A 27,057-nucleotide genomic window follows, 5' to 3' on the forward strand; every position below is an offset into this window, starting at 1 on the left:
AATTGGTTCAAAGCTTCATGGTGGTTCATCTGGTCTTATGACAGTCGTATGATGCCATTGTCAAATAAAGGGTTACCAGTGAGTATGTTTTGGTGTAAAGACCCCATATTACAGTGCAGCTCGTCTAAGGACAAATAATGTTTCCTTGTCAAATTTGGTGGGTGGCGACTTAGCCAGGTGCACCTTATAGTGCGAAAATTACTGTACTTTAATGTGATGCGAGACCTACCGAACAAATAAATGACTGCAAGTCACACCTATTAACGCAATGTTTTATTATTAAACGACAATAGTAGCATGCACACATTCCAGGCAGCAGCCTAAAACTAAAATCAAGTTTAAGGAAGTAACACAAGCGTCATTCGAGAACAAGACCGGCTGGTTTTGTTTGAGTCACAAGAGGTCATTTAAAGCTTGAAACAATCAAGTTGGTTTTGTGTGACGACTGAAAAATTAATCCTTCATGAAAAACCCGAGCGGGAAAATAGAGAAAATCAAGTATTAAGACGAAAAAGAAAAAAAGACATAAATAATTAAATATAAGCGCAGTTGAGTACTTTTTGTAAAGATAAGTTTTTGATTTGACAAACATTTGATCATTCATAAACAAAAAATTGTATTAAATCTGTAGCTTTTGGAGCTTTACAACATGTACAACATTCAGAACGGTGATGAAGATGAAGCCCACTGAGGAGTCCCATATGTAGTACTGCATACATGTACACTATGTACAAATAGAAAAAAAACATTCAGAAATAAACAGCAGTTTGGCACCAGGCACACTTGAAAATACAGTGTTGAAGTTGGGGAAAATGGTTATAAAAAATTAGTCTGGAAAGCTGAAATTTGGGAGGAAGTATTGTTTTCAAAGTTGTTGGAATTTGTGGTTTTATTTAATTTTTTTGGGCAATTTACACCCTTAAATTGAAAAAGGTATATCATTTGATCAAACAGGACTAAAGCAAAGAGATGGAAAATCCACTTCTGTATTGGAAAAATATGAAATTAACTAATTGGCTCCAATTGATAGACGTCCAATCGATTTGAATTGGTGGGATGGGAGCAAACTGAATGAATCAGAGATCCATTTTGTATCATTTTGAGGTTAATCTCACATTGCTCTCAAAGCGATCAGAGAATAATATATGGCCGTTTCAAAATTATTCCACAGATAATCTGAGATTAATCTACAATTGATCTGAGATTAATACACAACCAATCTGAGAAGAAGCTACAGAATGCATGATATTAATCTACAACAGATATTAACCCATAGACAGTTTTAATCGGCAACAAATCTGAGAGTAAGATTTTGCTGATCTCAAATTCATAACCAAATCAGAATTTGATCTACAACCAGAGATTAATACACAACTGATCCGAGATTAACCCATAACCGATCAGCGATTAACCGCTATTTTAACCCACAGACAATTTTGGTTTAATCTACAACAAATCAGAGATGAATATATTGCTGATCTCGAAAGTCATACCCAAATGCAAATTTGATCTACAACCGATCTGAGATTAACTCACAACCGATTTGAGATTAATCTACAACAGACAATTTAAATTTAATCTACAACAAATCTGAGATGAAGATATTGCTGATCTAAAATTAATTCACAACCAAATCCAAGTTTAATCCATAACCAATCCAAGATTAATCTCAGATCAGTTGTATATTAATCTACAACCGGTATAGTGACCCACAATTTTAGTTTAATCTACAACAAATCTGGGATAAAGATACTGCTGATCCCAGATTCACACCCAAATGCAAATTTGATATACAACCGATCAGAGTTTAACTCACAATTGATTTGAGATTAATCTACAACAAACAATTGTAGTTTAATCTACAACAAATCAGAGATCAAGATATTGCTGATCTCGAAAGTCATACCCAAATGCAAGTTTGATCTACAACCGCTCTGAGATTAACTCACAACCGATTAATCTACAACAGACGATTTTCATTTAATCTACAACAATTCTGAGATTAAGATATTACTAATCTCAAATTAATTCACAACCAAATCCAAATTTAATCTATAACCGATCCGAGATTAAAACACAACCATTCCGAGATTAACCCACAACCGATCTGAGATTAATCGACAACATACAATTTTAGTTTAATTTACAACAAATCTGAGATTAGGATATTGCTGATCTCAAACTAATTCACAACCAAATCCAAATTTAATCCATGAACGATTAGAGATTAACCCACAACCAATCTGAGACAACCGGTATATTAACCCACAGATTTTAGTTTAATCTACAACAAATCTGGAATTAAGATACTGATCTCAAATTCACACCCAAATGCAAATTTGATCTACAATTGATCTGAGATCAACCTGAAATCGGTTGTGAGTTAATCTACAAAAAAACAATTTGTTTAATCTAAAACAAATCTGAGATTAATTCACAGCCAAATCCAAGTTTATTCTGATTCGAGATTAATACACAACTATTCTGAGATTAACCCATTGGCTGCCACTGACTGTGATAGATGTCCAACCCATTACAAGTGAGAGGGCTGGCAGAGAATCAACCGATGTTCATTCACTGCCAGCCCATCCACATTAAGTGGATTGGACGTCTCCTTGGAACAAAATTTAAATTGTATGTATGTAATTGGATGAAAAAGATATTCGATTCATCGTCAATGCCACCGAAAGGGTTCAACTGTCATTTCCACGATGAGCAAAGTAGTCAAAGCTGCTTATTTGGCATAAAATGTGCAAAGAAACAATTTCCAATCAGGGTCAGGAAATTATTATTTAGTGTAATTAGACTAAAAATGTTGGCGAAAGAATGAGGACACGACCTGAGGGCGGCGACAATCGCTTCTTGTTCCTGAGTGCTACGTGGAAAAAACTTGCTGGGTCAGGATTGGATGCTATTTACAAGCATTTTTGTCCGTCCTTCATTCTTGACATTCTCCTACGTTTCCTGAGCGCGGGAAGCGGCTTTGGCTAGCAGGAAGAACCCGCCACGTGATTTGCCCTACGCCTCGTGGACGGCGACGCGCACCGAGGACCGGAAGTCGACGGATGCCGACGAGCTGCGGTAGAAGGAGCGGGTCTGACGGTGGAGGCGCGCGCGCTTGCCAGCCACGGACAGGCTGCGCTTGCTGGACGAGATGATCTCGGTGATGAATTTCTTGCAGTCTACGCATACTTCCATGGACGCCCAGTCTTCCGTTAGCTCCTTGGGAAGGTCCAGCTCGCTCCGTGTGGGCGGTGACGTCGCGTTGTTGTCCTTGGAGAATCTGATGAAGACGTCAAACAAATGGAGGTTTTGCATAATGCAACGTATATGGGTAGTATTCACAGAATATGTGCTGTGGTAGTTATTAAAACATTTAGTTTTTGCGCATTTAGGAACTAAGCTCCAGGAACTCGAGTTCCGAGAACCATTTTAGTTCCTACTCTGAGGTAGGGACTTTCACTGATGCCATGGAATGGATTACATACAGGCATGAAAATGTTAACAAGGTGAGAAGGGTGTGGAGGAAATATGTTCCGGTACACTGTATGTTGAGTTAATTATCGAGGGTTGATTGAATATTTGCTTGTGCTCATACAGATCTAATACATACATAATACATATTGCCATATTTTTTCTTATTGATATAACCAGTAAATGATTATTGCTTGCTATACTAGGTTGTAGTATAACGTTTAAGTGTTACAAAGAGTAAAGAGGATTGGGATGACAACTGCCTTGCTTCATGGCCGCATCATTGCGTAACTAGACCTTCCGGGACATCTTCAGCACCTGACGTCTAGACTTTCGTCTAGACTTTCGAGGACATCTTCCAGTCGAGGACATCTTCCATGGCCGCAGCGTTGCATAACTGAAGTGTCTGGGTCATTCTGACCACTTTATCTAAGTGCCTTTGCTTACACACGTGTATTTAGTTAGTTCCACCTACATGCCCACACATAGCCAATCAAAATCACATGGGTGTCTCCAGCTTGCTTTTCCCCTCCCTTTAGTGCGGCACCCTTCTGACAATATTCTAATTTCCTGAGACAGTCCTGTATATATACACAGGACTGTCTCAAAAAATTAGAATATTGTGTATTCTAATTTTCTGAGACAGTCCAGTAAGTACTCAGGTTCCGACAGTCCAAAAGCGGCTTATCTTAGCACTAGCAGCAGTACTGTTAATCAGTACTATGTGCAACACGGCAGTAAAGCCATGGTTTTGGAAACTATTCAATTCGTTTGAACTGAAGTAAAACTAGTGACTGCATTTGTGCTACTTGGCAATAAATGGTGGACAACATATGATACGACTTCTAATCCGATGTGATTTATCTCTACTTTTTTCCTTGTCTGATGGATTTTTTGACTAGTTTGTCTTATCCTCCAAAGCGACTTATAGTCCAGAAAATAAGGTATAAAACACAAAAAAAAACTGTATTGACTGACTTGTAGACACGAAAACTGCGGCGGCTCTGCGAGGACCCGAACGTCTGCCTCCCAGTCTCAGATGAAGCGCCGGCTTTTTCGTCTTTAGCTGATGTGGCGCTAGGGCCCAAAGAGTAAATGGGCAATGTAGCGTACGGCTTGGAAGGAAGTCGCATCTGGACAGAAAAAGCGTATACAAGTACACTATGTTAGCCTTCAACCAGAAGACAAATCAAATACTTACAGTATGTATATATATTTTTAAAAAATGATAATAAATTTTTCCCTGAATCAGTTTTGTGCTTAAAATTTGTTATCTTACCTTTGTTGAGCATTGTGAGCACACGGGCCTACAAAACAACAACCAAGAGGTCAAAGGTCACTTCCCTTTTAAACAGTAACTCAATAAAATTTTTCTTTAATAAATCAACTTGCTATTACCTCTTACAGAACTGACACGTGTACGACCAGGTGAAGAAAGAGAACCTCTTTACCCGGCACGAAAAGCAAAGCTACAAACAAACATTACATTAAAAATCAGCATATCCGAACCAAAGAAACCATCCGATTGCTTCTCGCTCTTACTTTTCCTTTCTTGAGCGCGTTGTAGACGTCTTTGTACTGCTGGAACTTCTCCAGCTCGGCTTTGACTAATACCTGCCGGATGTGCATGACCTCCTCCACGGTTAGCGCCAGGCACTCCACCGGGAAGCAGAACTCCTCCTAGTGGAAATCAGACCAGCGAGATGCCTTCATGCCATAAGAAATGAGCAACCGACAGAACACCGCCACTGAAAGTCATCAACAGTTTTGTGAGAGGACGTCCCAAGAAAGCGGATGGCGAGGATGTGCCCAGACATGGTTTTTTTTGTTACTTTTAAACAGTGGACACCTCTTCAAACATTACCATTAGCTTAACTCTTTCGCTGCCAGCCCAGAGCACAGTGTGTGTTGTGGTAGTTAGAAAAAGAGGGGAAATTGTTATAGAACACACCTAATGACAGCAATAGATGTCCGATCTATTGCTGTCAATAGCACCCAAGGAGAAATATACAAACAAAAAAATTATAAAATATTTTTTTCAAATTATTTGTTTCAATTTTATGTAGATTTTTTTATTATTACTCATGGATGTAAAAAAAAATTCATTACTATTTGAATGATTTTTTACCTTCAGTTAAATCAGTCATTTCATCGAAAATTATCATATTTTTCGGACTATAAGTCGCACACCACTGTAAGTCTCACCGGAGTAGAAGTCACAATTTGTGGCACAATTTTTTAATTCAGCAGAAACAAACATACAAACAAACAAACCCTATGCTTATTAACGTATTTTCTGCACTATAAGGTGCCTCGGAATATAAGGCGCACCTTCAATGAATAGCCTATTTGAAAACTGTTTTCATATAGAGAGCGCATTGCATTATACAGTGCCCTCCATAATTATTGGTACCCCTGGTTAAGATGTGTTTTTTAGCTTCTAATAATTTTTTTTTAATTCAAATAATATAGGACCTTAATGGAAAAAAAGGAGAAAAATCCAACCTTCAATACAAGTGCATTTATTCAGTGGGGAAAAAATCCCACATAAAGAAATAATTATTTGACATCTAATAATGTGTGTCACAATTATTAGCACCCCTGGTGTTAATACTTTGTACAACCCCCTTTTGCCAACAAAACAAGGTCTGGCCAACAAAACTGAGATGGCCATGGGAGGAGCTTGATTTTGATTTTGTGTCTGGTGAACCATTTCAGTGTAGATTTGGCCATATGTTTAGGGTCGTTGTCTTGTTGAAAGACTCAGTGACGACCCATCTTCAGCTTTCGGGCATAGGGCAACAGATTTTGATTTAAAATGTCCTGGTATTTCAAAGCATTCATGATGCCATGCACCCTAACAAGGTTCCCAGGGCCTTTGGAAGCGAAACAGCCCCACAGCATCACTGACCCACCCCCATACTTCATATTATTTGAATAAAAAACATATTAGAAGCTAAAAAAACACATCTTAACCAGGGGTGCCAATAATTATGGAGGGCACTGTAAGGTGCAGTAGTAGTAGTTGTTGGGGTTGCATTATGCATCAACTTGATCAGTACTTCTCAAATAGGGGGGCAGAGCGATGCCGGGGGTGGCGCATGTGACATTGAGGAAAACACTTTTTTGGCATACTAGAATAAAGCGTAATTGCACATCCACTCAGTGGGTGGAAGTGGCGCTCTCATTTTCAGAGTGTGCGCAGTATTTTTGAACTAAACGAACATACAGCAAAGAGCACTGGAGATATGAAGAGCTAAAACGAGGAAATATGACCAAGAGTATGTAGCTTTCGGCTTTGACTTTTAATACAGTGGGAGACTAGAAAAGACCAGTCTGTGTCTGAAAATGTTTACTACGGACAGCAGGAAGCTAAATCACATAAGATGTCACTGAAAAACATTATCCCCCACTCACATTGATAAGACTTTTGATTTTTCTGCCAAGACGTGCTCACACATAACGCCACAATCTGTGGCTGTAAACTTAATTACAAATGCATACACAAACATATATTAGCTGAAGCAGCTTACAGCCTTATGTGGGCCAAACCTGAGCACAGCTATCCTTTATACATGCGAGAGTTCTGAGTGCTCCGGTATGGGCGCATTATTAAACGACAGTCCAGCCAGACCCAATGCTGCCACCAGAGGGCAGTGTATCCTGCACCATTAAACAAAATACATTACTTTTGGACTTTTTGTATAGCTTTTTTTTTAAAGTTCTAAATCAAACTCACGTGGAAATTTGGGTTACCTCGCCTGAGCAGGAACGGAACTCGTCTGTAATCCGGGGACTACCTTGTATATTGATAAAAGTGAAATTGATGATAAATCTTTTAAAAAAACTTCTAGTTTCTTATCATGAACAACTTCTTGTTTGCGCGCGCCATTTTGAAAAGTAAAAGGTCCACCCACCTGGGAAACTCAGGTATCACAAAAAAATCTTACTTCTCCAGTACAAAATACTACTTGAGGGGGCGTTTACATGCAATTTTGTACTCGACAAGTAGTATTTACCATATTTACGACACCACATGAACGCAGCAGCATTATAGTCCAGAAAATATGCTATATAGTGTTGTTTTGCCCATTGCAAAAAAATGTCATAGTAGCACTAATACTCCAATTGGATGTCAAATTAGGGCCCAATTTTAATATCCCTGTCCTTTATAAACATAATAAAATAATTTAAGAAGAAAAAAAAAAAATCATAATTCGTGCATGAAAGGGTTAAGATGACATACCGTGCCTTTAGTGGCTTTAGCGGCAGCTTGAACCTGAACAACATTCACAAACACAGGATTGTTTTTGAGTTATGCTAAACTCAACTTGAACGTAATTATATCGTTTCGTTCCATAAACTCATCATGTTTTGGAAGATTACGTTACACGTCGTAATTCGGAAGGAACTGCACCGTATTAAAGACAACGCGTGATGAGCAAAAATTGTGGACGGTTGAGAAAAATAACAGAAACTGGGGGTAGAGGGAGTTACCTTGCCAGCGTTGTCTATCAGCTGCAGCGTGAAAACAGGAAGCAAGCCAGTCAATAGACAACAATGATGATGTAATTGACGGGCAATTTAATAATGGGCGAAGATTTCATAAGGCTAGTGTAGAAGGAAGAATTTGGTAACTCATTGGCCGTCTTTGACATGATAGATGTCGAATGAATTTGGACAGTGGTGGCTGGAAGTGTTTTTTTATGAAACTAAAATTCAACTTTAAACAAGTTTAACACTTGTAGACGCCCAATCCATTTGAACTGGGAGTGGTGGCAGCAAATGAACGAACGTCTATCACCGTCAATGGCAGCCAATGGATTTAAAATGACTTTATTATCTGGAAATATGTGGTGGGAGGGAGGGAGTTTATTTTGTTTTTTTTTTGGGGGGGGGGGGGGGGGGGCACAAAATTGTGCTGCAAAAAAAGTAATTCTAACAATTAAAAAGCTAATACAAAATTGAAAAACTAAATTTAATATAAATAACAATTCATTGTAGATTTTTATTGAATTTATAGATGTAAATGACATGAAAAAATTATCCACTTAACCATGGAGGAATTGTTTTAAAAAAAAAAATTTTTTAAAAACATTAAAAATGAAAATAATAAAATATGGTTAAGTATGAAAAATTTTGTTGGGAAATATATAATCTAACAAAAAACAATAATCAATAAAAAATAAAAATATAATACAATATTGTGTATTGGGGGAAAAAAATCCAAAAAAATTGCGATATTAATAATAAAAAAATATTGCTGCTTTGGACATCTGCAATTCACATACCAGAGACTTTGAGCTCTGCTTGGACGGCACGACGAAGGAACTGACATCAGTGGGCGCCTTCTCGATGGAGTGCCGGCGCAGGGAGACCGCCTGCCGCTTGTCCGGCAGTGGCGTGGCGGACACGGGCAGGAACGCTGGAGGCGCTAAAATATTAAAAAGAAAAACGCTTACTTACACAGTCACTTCTACTCACTTCAAAATGTACAATTCCTAATAACTTACACCAGTAAGTCATTAGGAATTGTATATTATACCGTATTGGCCCGAATATAAGACGGCCCTGATTATAAGACGACCCCCTCTTTTTCAAGACTTTTTGAACACCAAACTAATTTTCATACAGAAAATTACAGTACACCCGAAACAAATGATTATAACAATATATTTGAGAGAAAAAACATGTTATTTTGCCTCATTCAAATCTTAAAATCTGAACATTTAAATATGTAAACTAAAGTGCAATTACATTTGAAAATGAATGGCTTCTGGATTTTGAAATGTAAATAAACCAATCTATTGTGATAAAACAACAAAATTGCAATAACTGCATTAACCATCAAAGTGAAGTCTAACTGTAACTGTAGTCTTGAAACAAATCTGAAAAAGGAAAAACATTGCAATAAAATAATGCAAACTGGTTAAACTTGAGAGTAGCTGGGATCTGTCATGACAGAACATCGCTTCAATGATATCTGGCGCCATCTAGCGTCGTGAATGGGGAGAGTAGCTGAGATCTGTCATGACAGAACATTGCTTCAATGATATCTGGCGCCATCTAGCGTCGTGAATGGGAATAACATCTATACCGCGAATATAAGACGACCCCCTCATTTTCAGTCTTATTTCAATGTAAAAAACACCGTCTTATATTCGGCCCAATACGGTAATTAAATTTGCAGTAACTGTTTGTGCATTGAAACTAAAGAGGTGATTAAATTTTGAGGTCAGAGGTCACAAGGTCTAAATTGCATTGTTTGTATGTTTGCATTCAAGATAACTCAAGAAATTCTAGAGACGTGCGAAATTTCTGATTCTTAGATTATTCGCGATTCAGCCGTGGGAGATTCGAGAACGATCCACAAACATCCAAATTCCGATTGTTGAAATATGCCAAGTAAAGCAAAACTAAAACACAATCAACACGGTCGTAGGGACGCAATGAGGAACGGACAGAGAGTAAACATCATGCTCAACTCATGCCACTAGATAAAAAAAACAAAAAACAATAATACCTGACTGCGGCCGACAGCCGCAACAAACTATGCCCACATAATGCTACGGTAGATATCACATTTATCTAGAACTAGATGCGAAAAGAGACAGCAGCGTGAGCACATGTAAAGAAAACTAGATACAAAATAACATACAGTGCCCTCCATAATTATTGGCACCCATCACCTGACCAAAGCACACGGTCCCAGTTGAAGCCTGGGATCGTGTGTATTTTTGTGTAAGACCAAGATTGAGCTTTTTGGCAACAAACACTCTAAGTGGGTCTGGCGCGCCACAAAAGATGCGCATGCTGAAAAGCACCTCATACCCACTGTGAAGTATGGGGGTGGGTCAGTGATGCTGTGGGGCAGTTTCACTTCCAAAGGCCCTAGGAACCTTGTTCGGGTGCATGGCATCATGAATACTTTGAAATACCAGGACATTTTAAATCAAAATCTGTTGCCCGAAAGCTGAAGATGGGTCGTCACTGAGTCTTTCAGCAAGACAATGACCCTAAACATATGGCCACATCTACACAGAAATGGTTCACCGGACACAAAATCAAGCTCCTCCCATGGCCATCTCAGTCCCCAGACCTTGTTTTGTTGGCAAAAGGGGGTTGTACAAAGTATTGACACCAGGGGTGCTAATAATTGTGACACACATTATTTGATGTCAAATATTTTTTTTCTTTATTTCCCCACTGAATGAATGCACTTGTGTTGAAGGTTGGATTTTTCTCTTTTTTTCCATTAAGGTCCCATATTATTTGACTTTAAAAAAAAAAATGTCAGAAGCTAAAAAACACATCTTTTTCAGGAGTGCCAATAATTATGGAGGGCACTGTACTCGCCGGTGTTAGTAAATGGCCGCCATCTTAAAGCAGTTCTTCTGGAGTTCTTCACTTCTCTGGAAGGCTGTTGTCGCGAACCTTCCGAGCCTACTAACCTAATTAACTTTTTATCTAAAACACTACTAAATCGGCAAAATCTTTGAATCTATCTTTAAATGATGAAACGGTTTTAAAACTTTCACATGTCGAAAGTAGACTTGGGGTCATGAGGTCAAAGGTCACAAGGTCTAAATTGCATAGTCTGTGTTCAAGGTAACTCAAGAATTATTATTAAGTTTGTAGTAAATGTACTATGAAAGGCCAGAGGTGATTACATTTTGGGGTCATAAGGTCAAAGGTCTAAATAGCATTGCCTGTGTTTAACTAAAGAACGAATAGTGTCAGTCAAAAAAGGACTTTCGTGATAACTTGTTTCATACTTCAGCTGTGTTGTTTTCGTCAAGAAACACTGATTTCATGACAATGACAAGACTATAACGAGCTAAAAAAATGTTTTGGGAGAACAAAACATAACGAGACTAATGACAGTTTCAAAAATGCGCAATAGTTTCCGTCACGTGTTCACAATGTGTGACATTTATGTGTAGTTAGCCTGCATTGTAGAAGTGTCTGGTTGAGTCACTTGTGACGTGCTGAACGCCCCCCCACCCCCTTGCAGATTCCCCAGTCTGTCATCTCCAGTCTCCAAGCAGGCTTGCACACAAGGTAAGAATTGTTTTCTTGGCCAGAAAGAATATGCAATGCTGCTTTAGCCTTTAACGGTCTGAGCTAAGTGATCATCACACAATAAATGTAACTCGTAGCATTAGCATAACATTCGCTTTAGGCTAATTCTAACAACGAGCGTAAAACTTTTGTTCTTTCGTTATTTACTTAAAATTCATGGCATCCAGGTGGGTCTAATTAACTGAAAATAATGTACTCTTTTCCTGCTGAGTGTGTACTATCACCAAGTTGGCATAGTTCTTGTAGATGCTACAATATGTGGTTGTCTGTCAATGTTCATTCGGAATAGTTGAAAACCTTTACTTATTCACGGACGAAAACATTTTTAGTAAACGTTGACTAAAACTAGATTAAATTAGTCTTGAGTTTTCGTCAACAAAAACTCGATGAAGACAAACACATTTTGAGATTATTAAAATATGACTAAAAGTAATAAGTATTATTGTCCAAAACACCAAGACGAAAATTAAAAGGGTAGCCATATACAACACTGTACTTGTGTATCCACTCTACCAAATATAGCGATACTGTGTATTTGACTGCTCTTTCTAAAACTTACATTTTTTGCCTTTAGTAGAATCTGGAGAGATGTCCATCAAGGACGGCGTGGCGCTTGAGCTACTCCTTGTTGTCGTTGTCGTATCCTCCTGCGCATAAACTTTGTGTACTCAAGAGTCCAAACCGACAACTAATACAATTGTGGCGATTTCTTACATCCGAGTCGGAGCTTTCGAGTTCCGCCAACGTGGGCGCGTGAAGTATTCTCTTCCTCTGACTCATCTGGTTCGCCGAGCCACGCGTTAGCGACTGCGTGCTAGTGGCTAGCTTTCGAGGAGCGTCGGGGGTGTCTAATCGGCCCAAAAAACAATCAGATTCAAGCAATTTTTTACTCAGAAACTGTCTGGAAGTACATTTTAAGCATGTTTTGCTGCTTACCTGAAGTCCAACATAAATCATGAGGAGTACTGAGGCTTTTCCCAGCACCTGTGGGGGAAAAAAAATAATCTTTAAAAACACAAAATGGCTGACTGGTACTTTGGGGACGGTGACCAAGCAGAAAGGGAGGTGCGCACAAACAAAGAGGGACGCAAGGATAGCTTATTTTCATTCAGTTGTCGGGATTTAGGTCGCTGCTGTGATGCGTTTAGACGCGTCATCTGCCATTCGTGAATTTATCCCAGCCGTGTGAGTTATGTAAGCGGACATATTCCTCGGCGGGTGTGGATTAGGATGACGGTCGGCGCAGACGGGCGAGCGTAATCTCTCTGTTGGGACACGGCGGGGAAATTCGTGCCAGGTGTCGAGGGGCTGTGTCGTAGACGTCAAACACCGTCAAGACATCTTCTGAGTTAATTACCATTAAAATATATCTAATTCAGTTGAATTATATCTTCTATTTAATCAAAAACAATGTAATTTAATATCTACGCATTGCTTTTAAAGTGCCAATGACAGCAAAAAGCATGTTTATTTCATATTTCACGCTGTATTTTATGCTCCTGAATAAAATGGACCGTTTGGATTTATATATTCAGTTTTTTGACACCCACGAAATGAAAATGAGCGCCTTCCTGGATTGAAGAGGAATGCTAATGTGACGTCACCCGGGTCAGCATCTCACAATACAGCATTGCTTTATAGCATGCAGATGGACTGCGGATTCAGCTGATTTTGTGGATTAATTTGTTTATTTTTCGCATCACACCAGCAAAATGTGCTGCAGGCTTTTGTTGCTGCACCAGGGAGATGCGTGTGAGCCTTTTTGAGTTTCAAAAAGTTCCCGTTCACCGCTGAAAATGGCCAAAACAAGTCCGACAACTGTGGGATCGTTGGACTTACGACGAAGTGAGTATACATCGTGCTTTGTATTATGTCAAATACTGGGGTCATGGCACACGTTTTAATAAAGAGGTGGCTTGCGTTCTGTGGGTGACAATGCTTCCTGTCCACCGAGAAGGCCACTCGGCTGACGACCAGCGGCTTGTTGCACACCCCCTTTGGTCCTCTTCCGTGCCTGCCGGGAGAGCGCTATACTTGGCTTATGCTCGTATGGTTCTCAGCATCTTCCAGACTTCCAATCCCCTCTGCTCTCTTCATGTGCCCGACAATAGACCACTGTCCTCGAGTTGGGCTCAGCCAGCTCGCGCTCCTCCGACAGGGGGTTGTCGATCAGTGAAGACAATCGACAACCACGCCGCCGTGTGAAATGATCCCGGCTAGTTTTGTGTGATTTTTCGCTTCGAAAGGCGAGAATAAGACTTGGAAACGCCGCTCAGTTCGGGATAGCATGTCAGCTAGTTGTCACGCCTCCTGGTTTGTTTACGTTCCCTCAAGCCTAGGCAGGGAAAGGACAAAAGCCGGACTAACTCCGGTGGCATAAAATATCGTTCAGGAAGTGCAAGAAGTCAACAGTCTTGACCATTATGGAGTAATTTTGCCATGTCGTACTGAAATAAATGCATTTTTAATATTTCATATTCCATTTAGCACAAGACTGTTCCTTGTCATGACAATACCATTTATTTAGCAATTGTGGTGAATACTTGGATAAATAGAATATCCACTAAAAATATTGGTGTCGAAAGATTGAAACAATGACATTTTGCTGCTCTCGTCCTCGCATTTTCCTCATTCTGAATAATTCCCCCTCAATGAGCTGAATTCTAAATCAGATGAAATCGTGACCCTGCCGACGTCATCCTCCAGCTGGGGAAGCTAGAGCGCTATAATGACAGGCAGGGCTAAACGGAAGATTAAAAGACTAATTTAAAGTCATCTGCCCTTTTCCAAATTGTTAGTCGAATCGTCTCAAAATATGATTCTAATTCTCGTAATAATGGTATTTAAGATTGTTTTTATGCTGTCACAGGCACTTTAAGGGAAATTTTGGCCCTACCAACATGGCCGCCACTCACCAGCAAACCATCTATCACTTTATGTAATATTCATTATTTGAATTAAGAGCTATAAAATGACTAACTAAGATACATCATTTAAATTATTTAAAAAATGCATCATCATTATCATTAGCAATCATTACATGAAAAAAAATGTTTAAAAATAATTATTAATATTTACATTTATAAACTTGATTGAGAAATACATACATCTATTTTTTTTTTTTAAATAGCAATAGTGCATATTTGGACATGAATTTGCTTTTGCTAACTTTAACTTTGCTAATTTCAATTTTGTTTTGTCATTAAACTATATTGCCATCGTACATTTAAGTAAAAATGACCCCAAAAATTTCTAAATTCAATATTTTAGGGTCACCTGTCTAGCATAGTTGCTCAAATTTGTTAGCGATCAAATTAAATGACTGACTACTCCTTTAAAAATAGACCAAAACAACTATTTTAACACAAAATGGTCGACTTCTTAAGTCTTCTCCAGCATGGCTTCTTAAGACTTTTCTGTAAGTCTTCTCATGATTTACTTGCCTTCCAAATTTCACGTTCATAATTCAAACTGGCTTTGGGGGGGTGAATTTTTAAAAACATTAAAGCAATGAAGCAATTTAAAGAGATCCAGTTACGTCTGCTTATAAAATTGTGCGCCATGTGACAAGGGTGTGCCTTAAATACATATTTGACAGCACAGACAAGACATACAAACAGAGGGTGTGTTGGCCATTTCATAAAAAAACAATAAAAAGAAAGCACATCGGCTTAATAATAGCAGAGGAAAAAGGTGATGCGTGGGAAACTTTCTTTACCTGCCGAGTCAAAGCTGTAAGACGTGATAAGAGGACGAATGACTGACACGTTTGTATGCAGGTTGGAGGAAAAAGAAGGCCCAAAGTCAATACATGTTGAATTACGTAACAAGCTAAGAACACAACAAACACTGTACGGTATGCACATTTATGCCACTAATGCACTTATTTCCAATCTAATTAGCACAAATAGTGCTTGTGGGTGCAGTCGTTTGGGTTCGCGAGGCAAATTCCACAAGTGACAATATCCCGTACGACAGGTTTTTCTTCAATTTTGAAAGGAAAAGTGTTTGAGGGTAGAGAATTTCTGACATTTTGAGTTTTTAATTGGAGGTCTGGTTTTGGTGTTGCTGTTCTGAGTAGCAACAACAGTTCTGCTGGAGAAAATGATAGATTTGCACAGTAAATACTGGCTAATTTTTATTATATTAAAAAAAAAAAAAAAAAAAAAAAAAAGTTCATTTTTGGACTCGTTGTTGGACTCATGTTTTTCTTTTTTATTCAAAACATGTATTTTATTTTGATAATTTATATAAAATTTGAACCATTCTGAGATTAACTGACAACCTACTTCGAGATTAATTCACAACCAAGCCGAGATCAATCCACTACCAAAACAGAGATGAATTTACAACTGTTCTGTGATTAATCTACAACCAAATCATAGATTAACGCACAACCGAATCAGGATTAATCTACAGCCAAATCCGTGATTAATTTACAACCGTTCAGCAATTAATCTATAACCAATCCAGGATTAATCCACAGCCAAATATTAGATTAATACACCGAACCAAGATTAATTTACAACCAAATAAAAGATTGATATACAGCCAAATCAAAGATTAATTTACAACATTTTGCGAGTAATCTGCAACCAATCTGAGTTTAACATGAAGACCGTGATTAATCTACAGAAAATTTGCGATTAATCCACATAAAATCTGAGATTAATTCACAACTACTCTGTGATTAATGTACAACCAAATCAAAGATTGATGAACACCTGAACCAAAATGAATCAAAAGCCAAATACTTGAATAATCAACAATCAAACAAAGATTGATTTACAACCAAATCAGATTTTAATTTACAATCAGTCTGCCATTAATCTGAAACCAATTTGAGATGAACCCACAGACAATCCGAGATTAATCCACAGACAATCCAAGATAAATTTAGAACTATTCTGTGATTAATCTACAACCGAACCAAGATTAATCTATAGTCAAATCCGTGATTAATTTACAACCATTCTGCGATTAATTTACAACTAATCAAGATTAATCGACAAGCAAATCCTAGAATAATCAACTGAACCAAAAATAATTTAGAACCAAATCATAGATTAAATTATAATCATTCTGCCATTATTCTGCAACCAATCTGAGATTAACATGAAGACTGTGTTTAATATACAGAAAATCCAAGATTTATCCACAGACAATCTGAGATGGATTTACAACTATTCTGCCATAAATCTTCAATCAAATCAAAGATTAATCTCCAGCCAAATCTGCGATTAATTTACAACCATTTTGTGCTTGATCTAAAACCAATCCAAGATTAATCCACAACCAAACACTACAATAATTAGTAATTTAACCAAGATTTACAACCAAATCCGAGATGAAATCACAATCATTCTACTATTAATCTACAATCAAATCAAATAGAATTAATGAACAACCGAATCAAAATTAATCTACAGTCAAATACAAGATTAATTTTCAAGAAAATCCGCGAGTAATCTACAACCAATCCAAGATTATTCTACTACCAAATACCAATCAACAACTAAACCAAGATGAATTTACAACCAAATCAGAAATTAATTTACAATTATTCTGCAACCAATATGAGATTAATACACAGACAAACTGACCCCCCCCCCCCAAATTAATTTTCAACCAATCAGATTATACTACAAACAATCCGAGATTAATCAACAGACAGCCCGATTCATTCGTTGCCACCCTCACACTTCAAATCAATTGGACGTCTACTAGTGACAAACGCATTTAAATTTACGGCAGATGTATGAAAACAAGATTGCACGTCTAAAATAAATAGAACTAAAAGAGTCAAAGAGGCGCCCACAAATCGGAGGAAATACGAGTAAGTGTCCTTACCCAAACGGGTCCTCCGGGCCACGTCCGGAGACACTGGCCTGAGCTTCCTCTCCGTCTTTATGTCTTCCAGCAGGCGTTCGTGGAGGCTCTGCGGTCGCGGCGGTGTCGGCTTCAGTTTACGGGCCGACACCTGGCAAAAGAGCCCCGGTGTCAACTAGTCGTAGCGAAAACGCAGAAGTGTCACATAAAGAGTCAACTCACAGGATTGAGGGGCGGTCGCGACCTGATGAACTCAAGGATGACCTCGTGGGCGCTCTTCTTAAGCCTCGGAGGGATGTCGCCGTTCACCTGGAGAGACATTGAGAATCACGATAAAATCTTATTATTTTGGATTGTTTTTAAAATTCTTTCACATTTTTGTCACACAATAGCTATAATGAGAATGTGTAACATATTTTTGACCAACACTGATTCCTCACCATAACTTTGCGAAGCTTATAGCGCTTGGATCGAATGTCGTCCATGAGCATCTCGTAGGGCGTCAGCTGATACTCGATGGGCAGCGGGTTGTACTGCCGCTCTTGTACCTTCTTTAACTTGACACCGTGGCGCAGGTCTCGCATCACTTGGACCCAGAACCGAGCCTGTCGCGCCCCCAAAGCACATTTTAAACTAAATTCATTGCAATTCTAACATGTAGTGGCTTTTTTTTTTTTTTTTTTTTTTTTTTTTACTAATTTTTTACCCAATCTGCATTCTGTAGCTCGTCCAGATCTCGAACGGGTTGTTGCGGAGTCTCGCCTTCCATTTTGAGAAGATTCTGCCATGATGAAGTCAAATACCAGTCAACAAACTAATGCTAATTATTGGCGAGTGTACAACGAGTCTGACTGAGGACCCGATTAAGTAACATGCTAAGTGGCTGGTATGTGCAGTACTGTGGCTACTCATTAGCTCCACTTAGCCCCTCAGATAAGCTCCATAAATAGTTGTCGTGAGGTTACTTTTAGGTCAGTTTCATCATATATGGACATTATGTTTGTGGTATTTTACCTCTTTGGCACTTTTGATCTTCTCCAGGAAGGTGCAAAGTTCTCTGGACTCTGCATAGAGGGCGCGGCACACAGCCTGGTAGTGGTTTGGGGCGTCCGAGGGGCTCGGAAGGTGGGAGGAACATAACTGTAGGGTAGAATCAATCGGTGAGTTAACATGGGTGACGAGAGACGTCAAGTTTTGCAGGTTAGCAAGTTCACATAGTTTAATGTTATGCTAACTTTGATACAGGTCAGACTTTCGGTCGCAAAATTTGAGGTGTGTTCCCCACAACATTGACGTCTTTTTACATTTCTTACAGTGGCTGTCAAAATGAATTGGACGTCTGTCATCGTCAATGGTAGCCAATGAGTTAAACTTCCTTTTTTTTAACTCCAAGCGTTGCCTTCAAACAGAATGTTGTTGCCTCTATCTAAATGGCCGCCAGCGAGGCTCGTCACCAGCCATCTTAATTTTTTTATTTAATCTGATTGGCCACACAACCGTCATGAATGTTAATAGCGTGTGAATAACCCGCCAACAAAATACATTTTACTCAGTGAAGTCACAAATGCATGTTAACATTTGACTCTACAACATAACATGATTAAAAATTATTTTTATTTTTTAAATTAGGTTTTCATTTAAAAATAATAAAACAATATCGAACTGTTCCTATATTTGGCTATAGGTACCACATTTAATGCTAACATTAGCATTCAGCAAAAGAGCACCTACATAGAGGGAAAACAGCGATCATTACAAGGTTGCTGTTCCACCCAGTCAAAATGAACTCGACGTCTATTACAGTGAATGGTAGCCAATGAGTTAATAGTGGATGCTGTGATGTTAAAAAATAACATCTTGAGAAAAAAACAAGTTACGCATAATTTTTAACTCCATGCGTTGCCTTCAAGGAGAATGTTGCCGCGATCAAAATGGCCTCCAGCGAGGCTCGTCACCAGCCATCTTTATTTTTCATTGTATCTGATTGGTCACATGACAGTCATGAACCAATCCTAGGCCAGTTTGGTTACTGTAAAGTTTAATAGCATAGGAAGAGGAACCAGCCAATAAAATACGTTTTACTCAGTAAAGTCATACACTTATGTTAACATTTGACTCTAGAACATAAGTAACATAAATTAATAAAACAAAACAATTTCGCACTGTTACGACTAGGGTTGTTCCGATCATGTTTTTTTGCTCCCGATCCGATCACGATCGTTTTAGTTTGAGTATCTACCGATATTTCCTGATCCGATTGCTTTTTTTTGTGCTCCCGATTCAATTCCAATCATTCCCGATAATTTTTCCCGATCATATACATTTTGGCAAATTAAGACGGCGCCATTATAATTTGAACGCGACAATGCGTGAGTACGTTGTGCAGCGCATGCGTTAACTGCTTTAAATATATTAACGTGATTCATTTTTAAAAAATAATTACCGCCGTTAATGCGATAAACTTGATAGCCCTACTTTAAGCTAAAACTAAAAAGACTGGATGAGTGTACGGCATTTTGTCTGTAAAAAATACATATATATTAAAAAAAGGCATGTCCGATATTTTTTTGCCGATTCCAATACAGTGGTACCTCTACATACGAAGTTAATTCGTTCCAAGACCTTGTTTGTAAGTCGAAATGGTCGTATGTCGAGCAGGATTTTCCCATAGGAATACATTAAAATTCCATTAATTCGTTCCACACCCAAAAACCTATACTAAATCCATAATAAATACTGCTGGTACAATTATTATAAATGGCAATTAAACATAGCAAAATAAATAAGTTATTAATAAAAATCAGAATAATATAATAACGATAATAATATTAGTAATAATAATAATAATAATAATAAAATAAAAATGATTCCGTTTATAATGTAACAAATTGGATTCTAATGTGGCGGACACTTTTTGCTGTACCTGAATGCACCGCGGGGCTGACGTCACAGTGAGATAGGTCAGTGCGGTAGAGATAATACTTTCGTTTTCTTGAGAGCACAGTCAACTGCAGAGGGCAATGGGCGTTTTGTGTAGAATAAGTTCTTAAATAAATTATAAAAACGTGACGAAGCTGGCAATTTCTTTGGCGATGTTACCACAATAATAATTGTCACCTTAACTTATAAAGACTGGCGAACGGTGGTCGGAAGAGGACCATGGAGCTGTATTGTTGAGCCAGCTCACGGATGCGCACCCCACGCTCATATTTTTCTATAATTTGCATCTTCATTTCAAAGGTAAGCATCCCTTTTTTCCTTGTTTCACCAACTGTACCAACTTTTTGGAAACCTGTGTTGATTTCTCACACAAGAAAATCCGCCGTGAGTTCGTTTGCGTTGCTGTCGTGTCATCGTATTTCGAGCATGTCGTCGGATGTAGAAACAAATGGCGCGTCAAATTTTACGTCGGATGTCGAAAACATCGTGTGTCGAAGCGATCGTATGTCGAGGTACCACTGTACTTTGAAAATGACGTGATCGGACCAACATCTTTAGTTACGACAATTGTATGCTATTATATTTAATGCTATTGCTAACATTAGCATTTAGCTAAAAAGCGCCTCAGTCAGGCCCTCCCACTCAAAATGGATTGGACGTCTATCACCGTCAATGACAGCAAATGAGTTACTAGTGGATGGATAAATCTCGAAAAATAAAAAAGTTAAAAAAAAAACTTTTATTTAAACCTGATCCCAAGCCATTTTTCTACTTGCGTGATTAGTCACATGACAGTAAGGAACCAATCGTAGTGTGGTGACTGTGGCGATGTTCGTTCATTCATTCCCCCCTCACAGTAAAATAGATTGGACGTCTAGCGCCGTCAATGGTAGGCAATGAGTTTTGAGAAAAAAAATAAATCACGTCGAGATCCGTTTATAACTTTGCAAGTCCATGCATCGCCTTTGACGGTACGTCGCCCCTACCAAAATGGCCCCCAACAGCAATCCTTCAAAGGCTTTTTCTTACATCATAATTACCCGGCTGTGTGTGAATGTTCCAATACACCCTCCGTCACTCTTAGGTGTCGCTGATAAGGCCCGTCACGCTGTACATTCCTGCCGCTCGCGGCCCCGTAAACAAATTTCCAGCGCAATAAGCCCAGGAAATATTCACAGGATTAGTTGCTCATAGCGGACACACACATTGCTTTGGCGTGACTCCATTAATAGGTTGACGACCTGCTCGCACGAACGCGGCACAGTCATCGCTTGTGAAACCTGTGCCAATTTCAAACTTAATGACATTATAATTATAAATGTTTGACGGTAGCAACGTTGAGTCCTTCCTTATATGTTGATTTATTTATTTATTTCACCTTTTGTTGTTACAAAAAAATATGTACTTCTGCTAAAATCTGGTTAACCGCGTAGTGTTCCTTTAATTGCAGTCGCTTTATCGGAATGAGTCGTCATTTAAATGTACTGGATTAACTGTATATCGGGTAAAACCGCACTTTAATGTTGCCTAATTTTGCTAGCACGTTTTTTAAAAGGAACATTTCCATGCGTCATGCATTTTATTGTATGCTGTAACAACATTTAAAGACACGCAGGAAGCAATAATTTGTAAATGGATTGGACATCTTGCTGTTAATGAAAGCCAATGGGTGTTTTCAAGACATACTGGCAGTGAATTTTCCTCCTCCCAATTTGAAATACCATATCTTTCAGACTATAAGTCACATTTTTTTTTTCTCTCCATAGTTTGGCTGGGGATGTGACTTATACTCTAGAGCGACTTATGTGTGAAACTATTAACATATTAATATATCATTAAGGGATTTGGAGTGACACTGCTGGTTTGGTAAACTTGTTATCATGTTCTTAATGCTTTAGTCATCTGAATAACTCTTAATAGCTATGTTATGTTAACATACCAAGCACATTTTCAGTTCGTTGTTTATGAGTCACGTAACGTTATCATACCGTACACTTATTCGGCCTGTTGTTCTCTATTCTATTTTTATAATACCCCTGTGCGACTTTGTTTTTTTTCCCTCTTCCTTGCACAATTTTTTGGTTGGTGCGATAATATCTGTTTAACCGATAACCGATATTGACCAAGTCAAAAAATCTACCATACAGATATCACACCAATACAGATATATGTGGCCGTGGACTTAACATGACTAATTTTATGTTGATGCCCCACTGGATGCTTTAATAATAATAATGCTCACATAACAAATCCCAAACATCTTAGTTTGGAGACATCTAATAGTCAAGCATAACTGCTGTGCTAAGCTGTGACCAGCCCTTCTACAAAGGCAAAAGGCCTCTACATTCAATAATATGAAGACAACATTCATATTGGCCCAAAACCGATAATGATAATCCGATGTCGATATCATCCAATTTCCTTTTTGAAATGCTTTTATCGGTCGATATTATCAGTTACCCAATAATATCAACTCAATATACAACTCTAATATTTACTGGTAATTCACTCAGCTGCAATTGACGGCAATAAACATCTAATCATTTGACGCTGGAACATAATTACCGTAATTTTCAGACGAGAATGAGCACCTGACTATGAGTCGCCACCCACCAAATTCGACACTAAAATGACATTTGTTCACAGATAAACCACACTGGACTATAATCCACAGTTGTGCTCAATGTATTATGGGATATTTATTTGACAGTGGCAAAATAAGACCTTCTAAGACCAAATGAACCACCATGAAGCTTTGAACCAATCGGCTGCAAAGCTTCATTGCTTCAAGACTCTTCATTTGGCCATCACTGCTCCCTTGAGAGAGACGGTCAACCTCTGCTGCCACCTGCTGTCAACATTGTTGTCGTTTAACATGCCTCCGAGCATGCACTGCAGCGCTACAGATGTATATCATCAAAATTCATGTTCTGTGCTAAATATTTCTTCAGTTACTGTTCCAGTTGTTTCATTAATTGCTAGCTATGGTTTTCGTAACACGATATGACAGCGGTGTCATAAAACTGTCGTAAGACCATCATAATTATGACATGACACTGCAATGAGCATTAATGAATGCTTATGACGGATGTCATTTTGTGTCATCCGGCAAATTATCTCACTTTTGACTGGATGTAAAGATCCGAGCTGGACATAAATTGTGCATAATTTGCCAGATGATACTTAATGACATCTGTCATACGCATTCATTACTGCCCATGATAGGGTCATATCATAATTATGACTGTCTTATGACACCGCCAACAAACAAAATGTTACCTATTAATTCAAATAAATCAACAAAAAAGCCGCACTAGACTATAAGCTGCAGGATTCAAAATGAGGGAAAAAAAGTAGCGTCATATAGTCCGAAAATTACGGTATTTACTACCAGCTCTTTCTCTCTCTATATTTGAATGAGTCGTACCGTGATCAAGTCGCGGTAGCTCCGAATTTGACTAACGACGCCGCCCGGAGCGGTGACGACCAGCTGCTCTTCCTCCTCCTCCTCTTCCTCCTCGGTGGCCTCGTAGCCCTCGTCGGGGCAGGCGTCGTCGCTCTCCGCTTCCTGCGCGTTGGTCATCATGTCGATGAGGCGCTCCAGCGGCGGGCTCAGCTCGCGCTCCTCGTTCTCCTTCAAGCCGTAATCCAAGGCCTTGTAGATCATCACGCCCAGTGAGTCGATCACCTGCGGAGCACAAAGAATTGCTCATGTTATCAAGTGCAGAAAAGCAGAGGTCTGCAAGCATTCCTTGAGTTTTTTTTCCCTATTGTTTTGCCTTTTTTTTGTTCTGAGGATTGAGTGATTGCTTTGAGACATTTTTTTGACCCAAAAAGATTCAAATGAAAATGGTCTATTTAGCATCTTCATTGTAAATATTCACAATTTTAGTATACTTTTTTATTGATTAATTTATTTGTAAAAGTTTGTAAAAGGAAGAGAAAAAAAAATAGAAAAAGTGGGCTAAATTCTGGTCCTTGAGGGACGCCAACCACTGTTACATTTTGCATAGCTTCCAAATTCCAATTAAAAAATGTGACTTATTTCCAAGTATCTCTTTAAAAACTTCCTGCGAGAGTGGGAATTAACCTTCCGAGGAAAGAAGCATCTTGGCACAAGCTCGCAAAAAAACGTGCGAAACCGGTTCCATCTCATATTTCCTTTGTTTCCATAGTGGAGGTGACATTTTTCCAGGTAGTACACAATACATCCTTTTCTCCTTTGTGGACGAAAATACAATTGACCCATTTGTATTCCTGCATCACGTTTCAGCACCAACGACGGTGAAAGACGTCCAATCCATTTTGACCCCCCCCCCCCGAACCATTTAGATTAGACGTCGATCGCCGTCAATGTTAGCCTATGATTTAATCTTTTTGTTCTTTACATTCATTTTTTTTTTCTATATTTTTAAGGGAAATGCAATTTAGCCCCAAGGACAACAACAGAATGCGGTAAATAATTTGACCGACGGTAACTTGAGCGGGCCTTACCCATCAGCCTCCACCCATTCGAGGTGGAAGCACGTTTTTGGCTGCAAGGTTCATAAGCATTTGCTTGGCACAGAAAATATTGTTATTGGCTTTTGACAGGTTATTTTTCCCAGAAAGTTTTGCATCGATGGAAAAGCAAACAGTTTTAATATGTGTTTAGTATGGGGGGAAAAAACGGTGAAATATCATATGTAGAAAGTTCAAACCTAAAATTGAAACCAAGTCATTTTAACTTTCTTTTGGCATTTAAAACTATTTTTTTTTCAATGAAAAATGTAATAAGAATGCCATTTTATTTTGTGCAGACTTTTTTATTTTTATTTTTCACTGAAATTGTTTTAAAAGGAAAAATAACTTTTATACCGGTCAAAAAAAATTTGGTGTGTTTTTTATTTTAAAATATTTAAATAAAGAGCAATCTTGCTTTGAATGCACTATTTTTTTTTATTACAACTATTTTTCCCCCAATTTAAAACACAAAAAGGGAACAATTTCATGATTATTTGTAGCACTTGATATTTAAACATTTTTTTTTTTTTTTTTAGAAACAAATGATTGTTATTAGGGCTGCAGCTATGGATTATTTTAGTAGTCGATTAATCGATGAACTATTTAGTTCGAATAATCGAGTAATCAGATAAGGAACATGAAAAATTAAAATACCTGAGCTGAGCCTCAAACGGTATAAAAAATTAATAAATAAGGATCTAATAATCGAGCAATCAGATAAGGAACATGAAAAATTAAAATACCTGAGCTGAGCCTCAAACGGTATAAAAAATTAATAAATAAGGATCTAAGTACAACAAAAGAACAATTGGCTAACTTACAGAGCAAAAGTCCGCTATCTTAAATGCTATGAAATGCTAACTTTTTCTTTTTATACAATGCTCTTAACAAATGGTTCAGGCAATAAACCTATAAACTAAATTACAAATACATTAAAAAAACATTAGCTTAAACAAAAACTTAGCTTACGTTGGTCTTAACAGGGAGCAGCTGGATTCAGCCATGTGAAATGAGGCATACCAAACACTTTCAAAATAAAACATTACAATGCCACTTTAATTAAACGAATACTCGAAGCAACAAAATTTAATTCGAATATTTTTTTCTAATCGAATACTCGAGTTAATCGATTAATTGTTGCAGCACTAATTGTTATAATTAACATCTTTTGCCAATTTATATTTTAATTATTTTTAACCATTCATAGGGCAATTGATTTTTTTTTATCTAAAATTCAATAAACAGAATTATTTTTTGATAGTTTTTTAGTATTATTTTTATTATCCTCTATAAATAATACAAACAAAATTAACAAACAAAACGCTAAAAAATACTGTCTTTTTTTTTCAGCATATAAATGAGCGTCCTAAAAATGGTCAAATATACCAAAAATAAACCAACTTATTTTTCAATTTTAAAACGAAAAGCTCATTATTTTTACTCAGAAAAAAAACCAACAACTTATTTTTCAATTTTAAAATGAAAAGCTCATTATTTTTACTCAGAAAAAAAACTTTACATTCTTTGAATCATCAAATAAGCCTGTTATTGTGCAATTTAATTTAAACAAAAAAAAAAATGAAACCACAAGTTTCGTCTTTGTCGAGCGGCCGTGCGGCTCCGTGATGCTTGAGCACCAATGAGTCAAGCGCTAACGTCGACTTCGTTATAGAATGACTTGTTTGTGTCTCGCCGGCGCGCATGAGCATCAGGGAAACGACTGCGGTTGAAACAACAGCCCAATTTGACGTAAACAATTACATGGCAGGATAAGGTGATGCTTTTCAGGTTGTCAGCAAAAAAACGGCGTCGCAGCGCTGCGGTGCTCGGGTTACATAAGTGGAGCTAAATCCAGAGGTTTTTTTTCCCCCCACCACTGTGTGAGACGGGGCTCTGAACGTACAGAGAAAGTGGTTAATCGGGCTGCCGCGGTTAACTCATTGGCTGCCATTGACGGCACTGTCCAATAGTATAAAACATTTCTCTTGGAAATTACACCTTATTTTGTTGCTTTTTCGCCCTTAAAATGAATAAAAATACATTTTCAAACCCGATCAGTATTCACACGATTCCGATCGTCTCATGAAAAAAAAAAAAAAAAAAAAAAAAAAGTCTTGAAAACAGTCCATATATCGGCCCGATTTATCGGTCAACCTTTATTAAACATTCCCCGATTTCTGTCATATAAACAGTACATAACGTGGTTTATGAAGTCAATGCTATAGCCAC

At 38.1% G+C, this 27,057-nt stretch overlaps 1 protein-coding gene across 4 annotated transcripts in view; it reads right to left on the reverse strand.

Annotated features, from left to right (window-relative positions):
- Nucleotides 1-260: 260 nt before the first annotated feature.
- Nucleotides 261-27,057, reverse strand: part of spire1a (spire-type actin nucleation factor 1a) — a 40,840-nt gene continuing 14,043 nt past the window's right edge. Inside the window, exons 3-19 of one of the 4 annotated variants that reach the window (XM_057828263.1) lie at nt 23,753-24,013; nt 18,400-18,525; nt 18,092-18,166; nt 17,826-17,990; nt 17,608-17,694; nt 17,407-17,536; nt 12,493-12,540; nt 12,271-12,404; nt 12,116-12,203; nt 8,766-8,908; nt 7,972-7,992; nt 7,721-7,753; nt 5,017-5,154; nt 4,873-4,943; nt 4,754-4,781; nt 4,453-4,607; nt 261-3,283 (exon numbers count right to left, since the gene is read on the reverse strand). In XM_057828263.1, the coding sequence (XP_057684246.1) occupies nt 3,019-3,283; nt 4,453-4,607; nt 4,754-4,781; nt 4,873-4,943; nt 5,017-5,154; nt 7,721-7,753; nt 7,972-7,992; nt 8,766-8,908; nt 12,116-12,203; nt 12,271-12,404; nt 12,493-12,540; nt 17,407-17,536; nt 17,608-17,694; nt 17,826-17,990; nt 18,092-18,166; nt 18,400-18,525; nt 23,753-24,013 (1,968 nt within the window). In that variant the 3' untranslated portion in view covers nt 261-3,018. The remainder of the gene's footprint in view (nt 3,284-4,452; nt 4,608-4,753; nt 4,782-4,872; nt 4,944-5,016; nt 5,155-7,720; nt 7,754-7,971; nt 7,993-8,765; nt 8,909-12,115; nt 12,204-12,270; nt 12,405-12,492; nt 12,541-17,406; nt 17,537-17,607; nt 17,695-17,825; nt 17,991-18,091; nt 18,167-18,399; nt 18,526-23,752; nt 24,014-27,057) is intronic. The other 3 variants (XM_057828264.1, XM_057828265.1, XM_057828266.1) reach the window with 3 other exon arrangements.

Source organism: Corythoichthys intestinalis, chromosome 22, assembly GCF_030265065.1.
Source record: "Corythoichthys intestinalis isolate RoL2023-P3 chromosome 22, ASM3026506v1, whole genome shotgun sequence".
In the NCBI taxonomy this organism is placed as follows: domain Eukaryota; kingdom Metazoa; phylum Chordata; class Actinopteri; order Syngnathiformes; family Syngnathidae; genus Corythoichthys; species Corythoichthys intestinalis.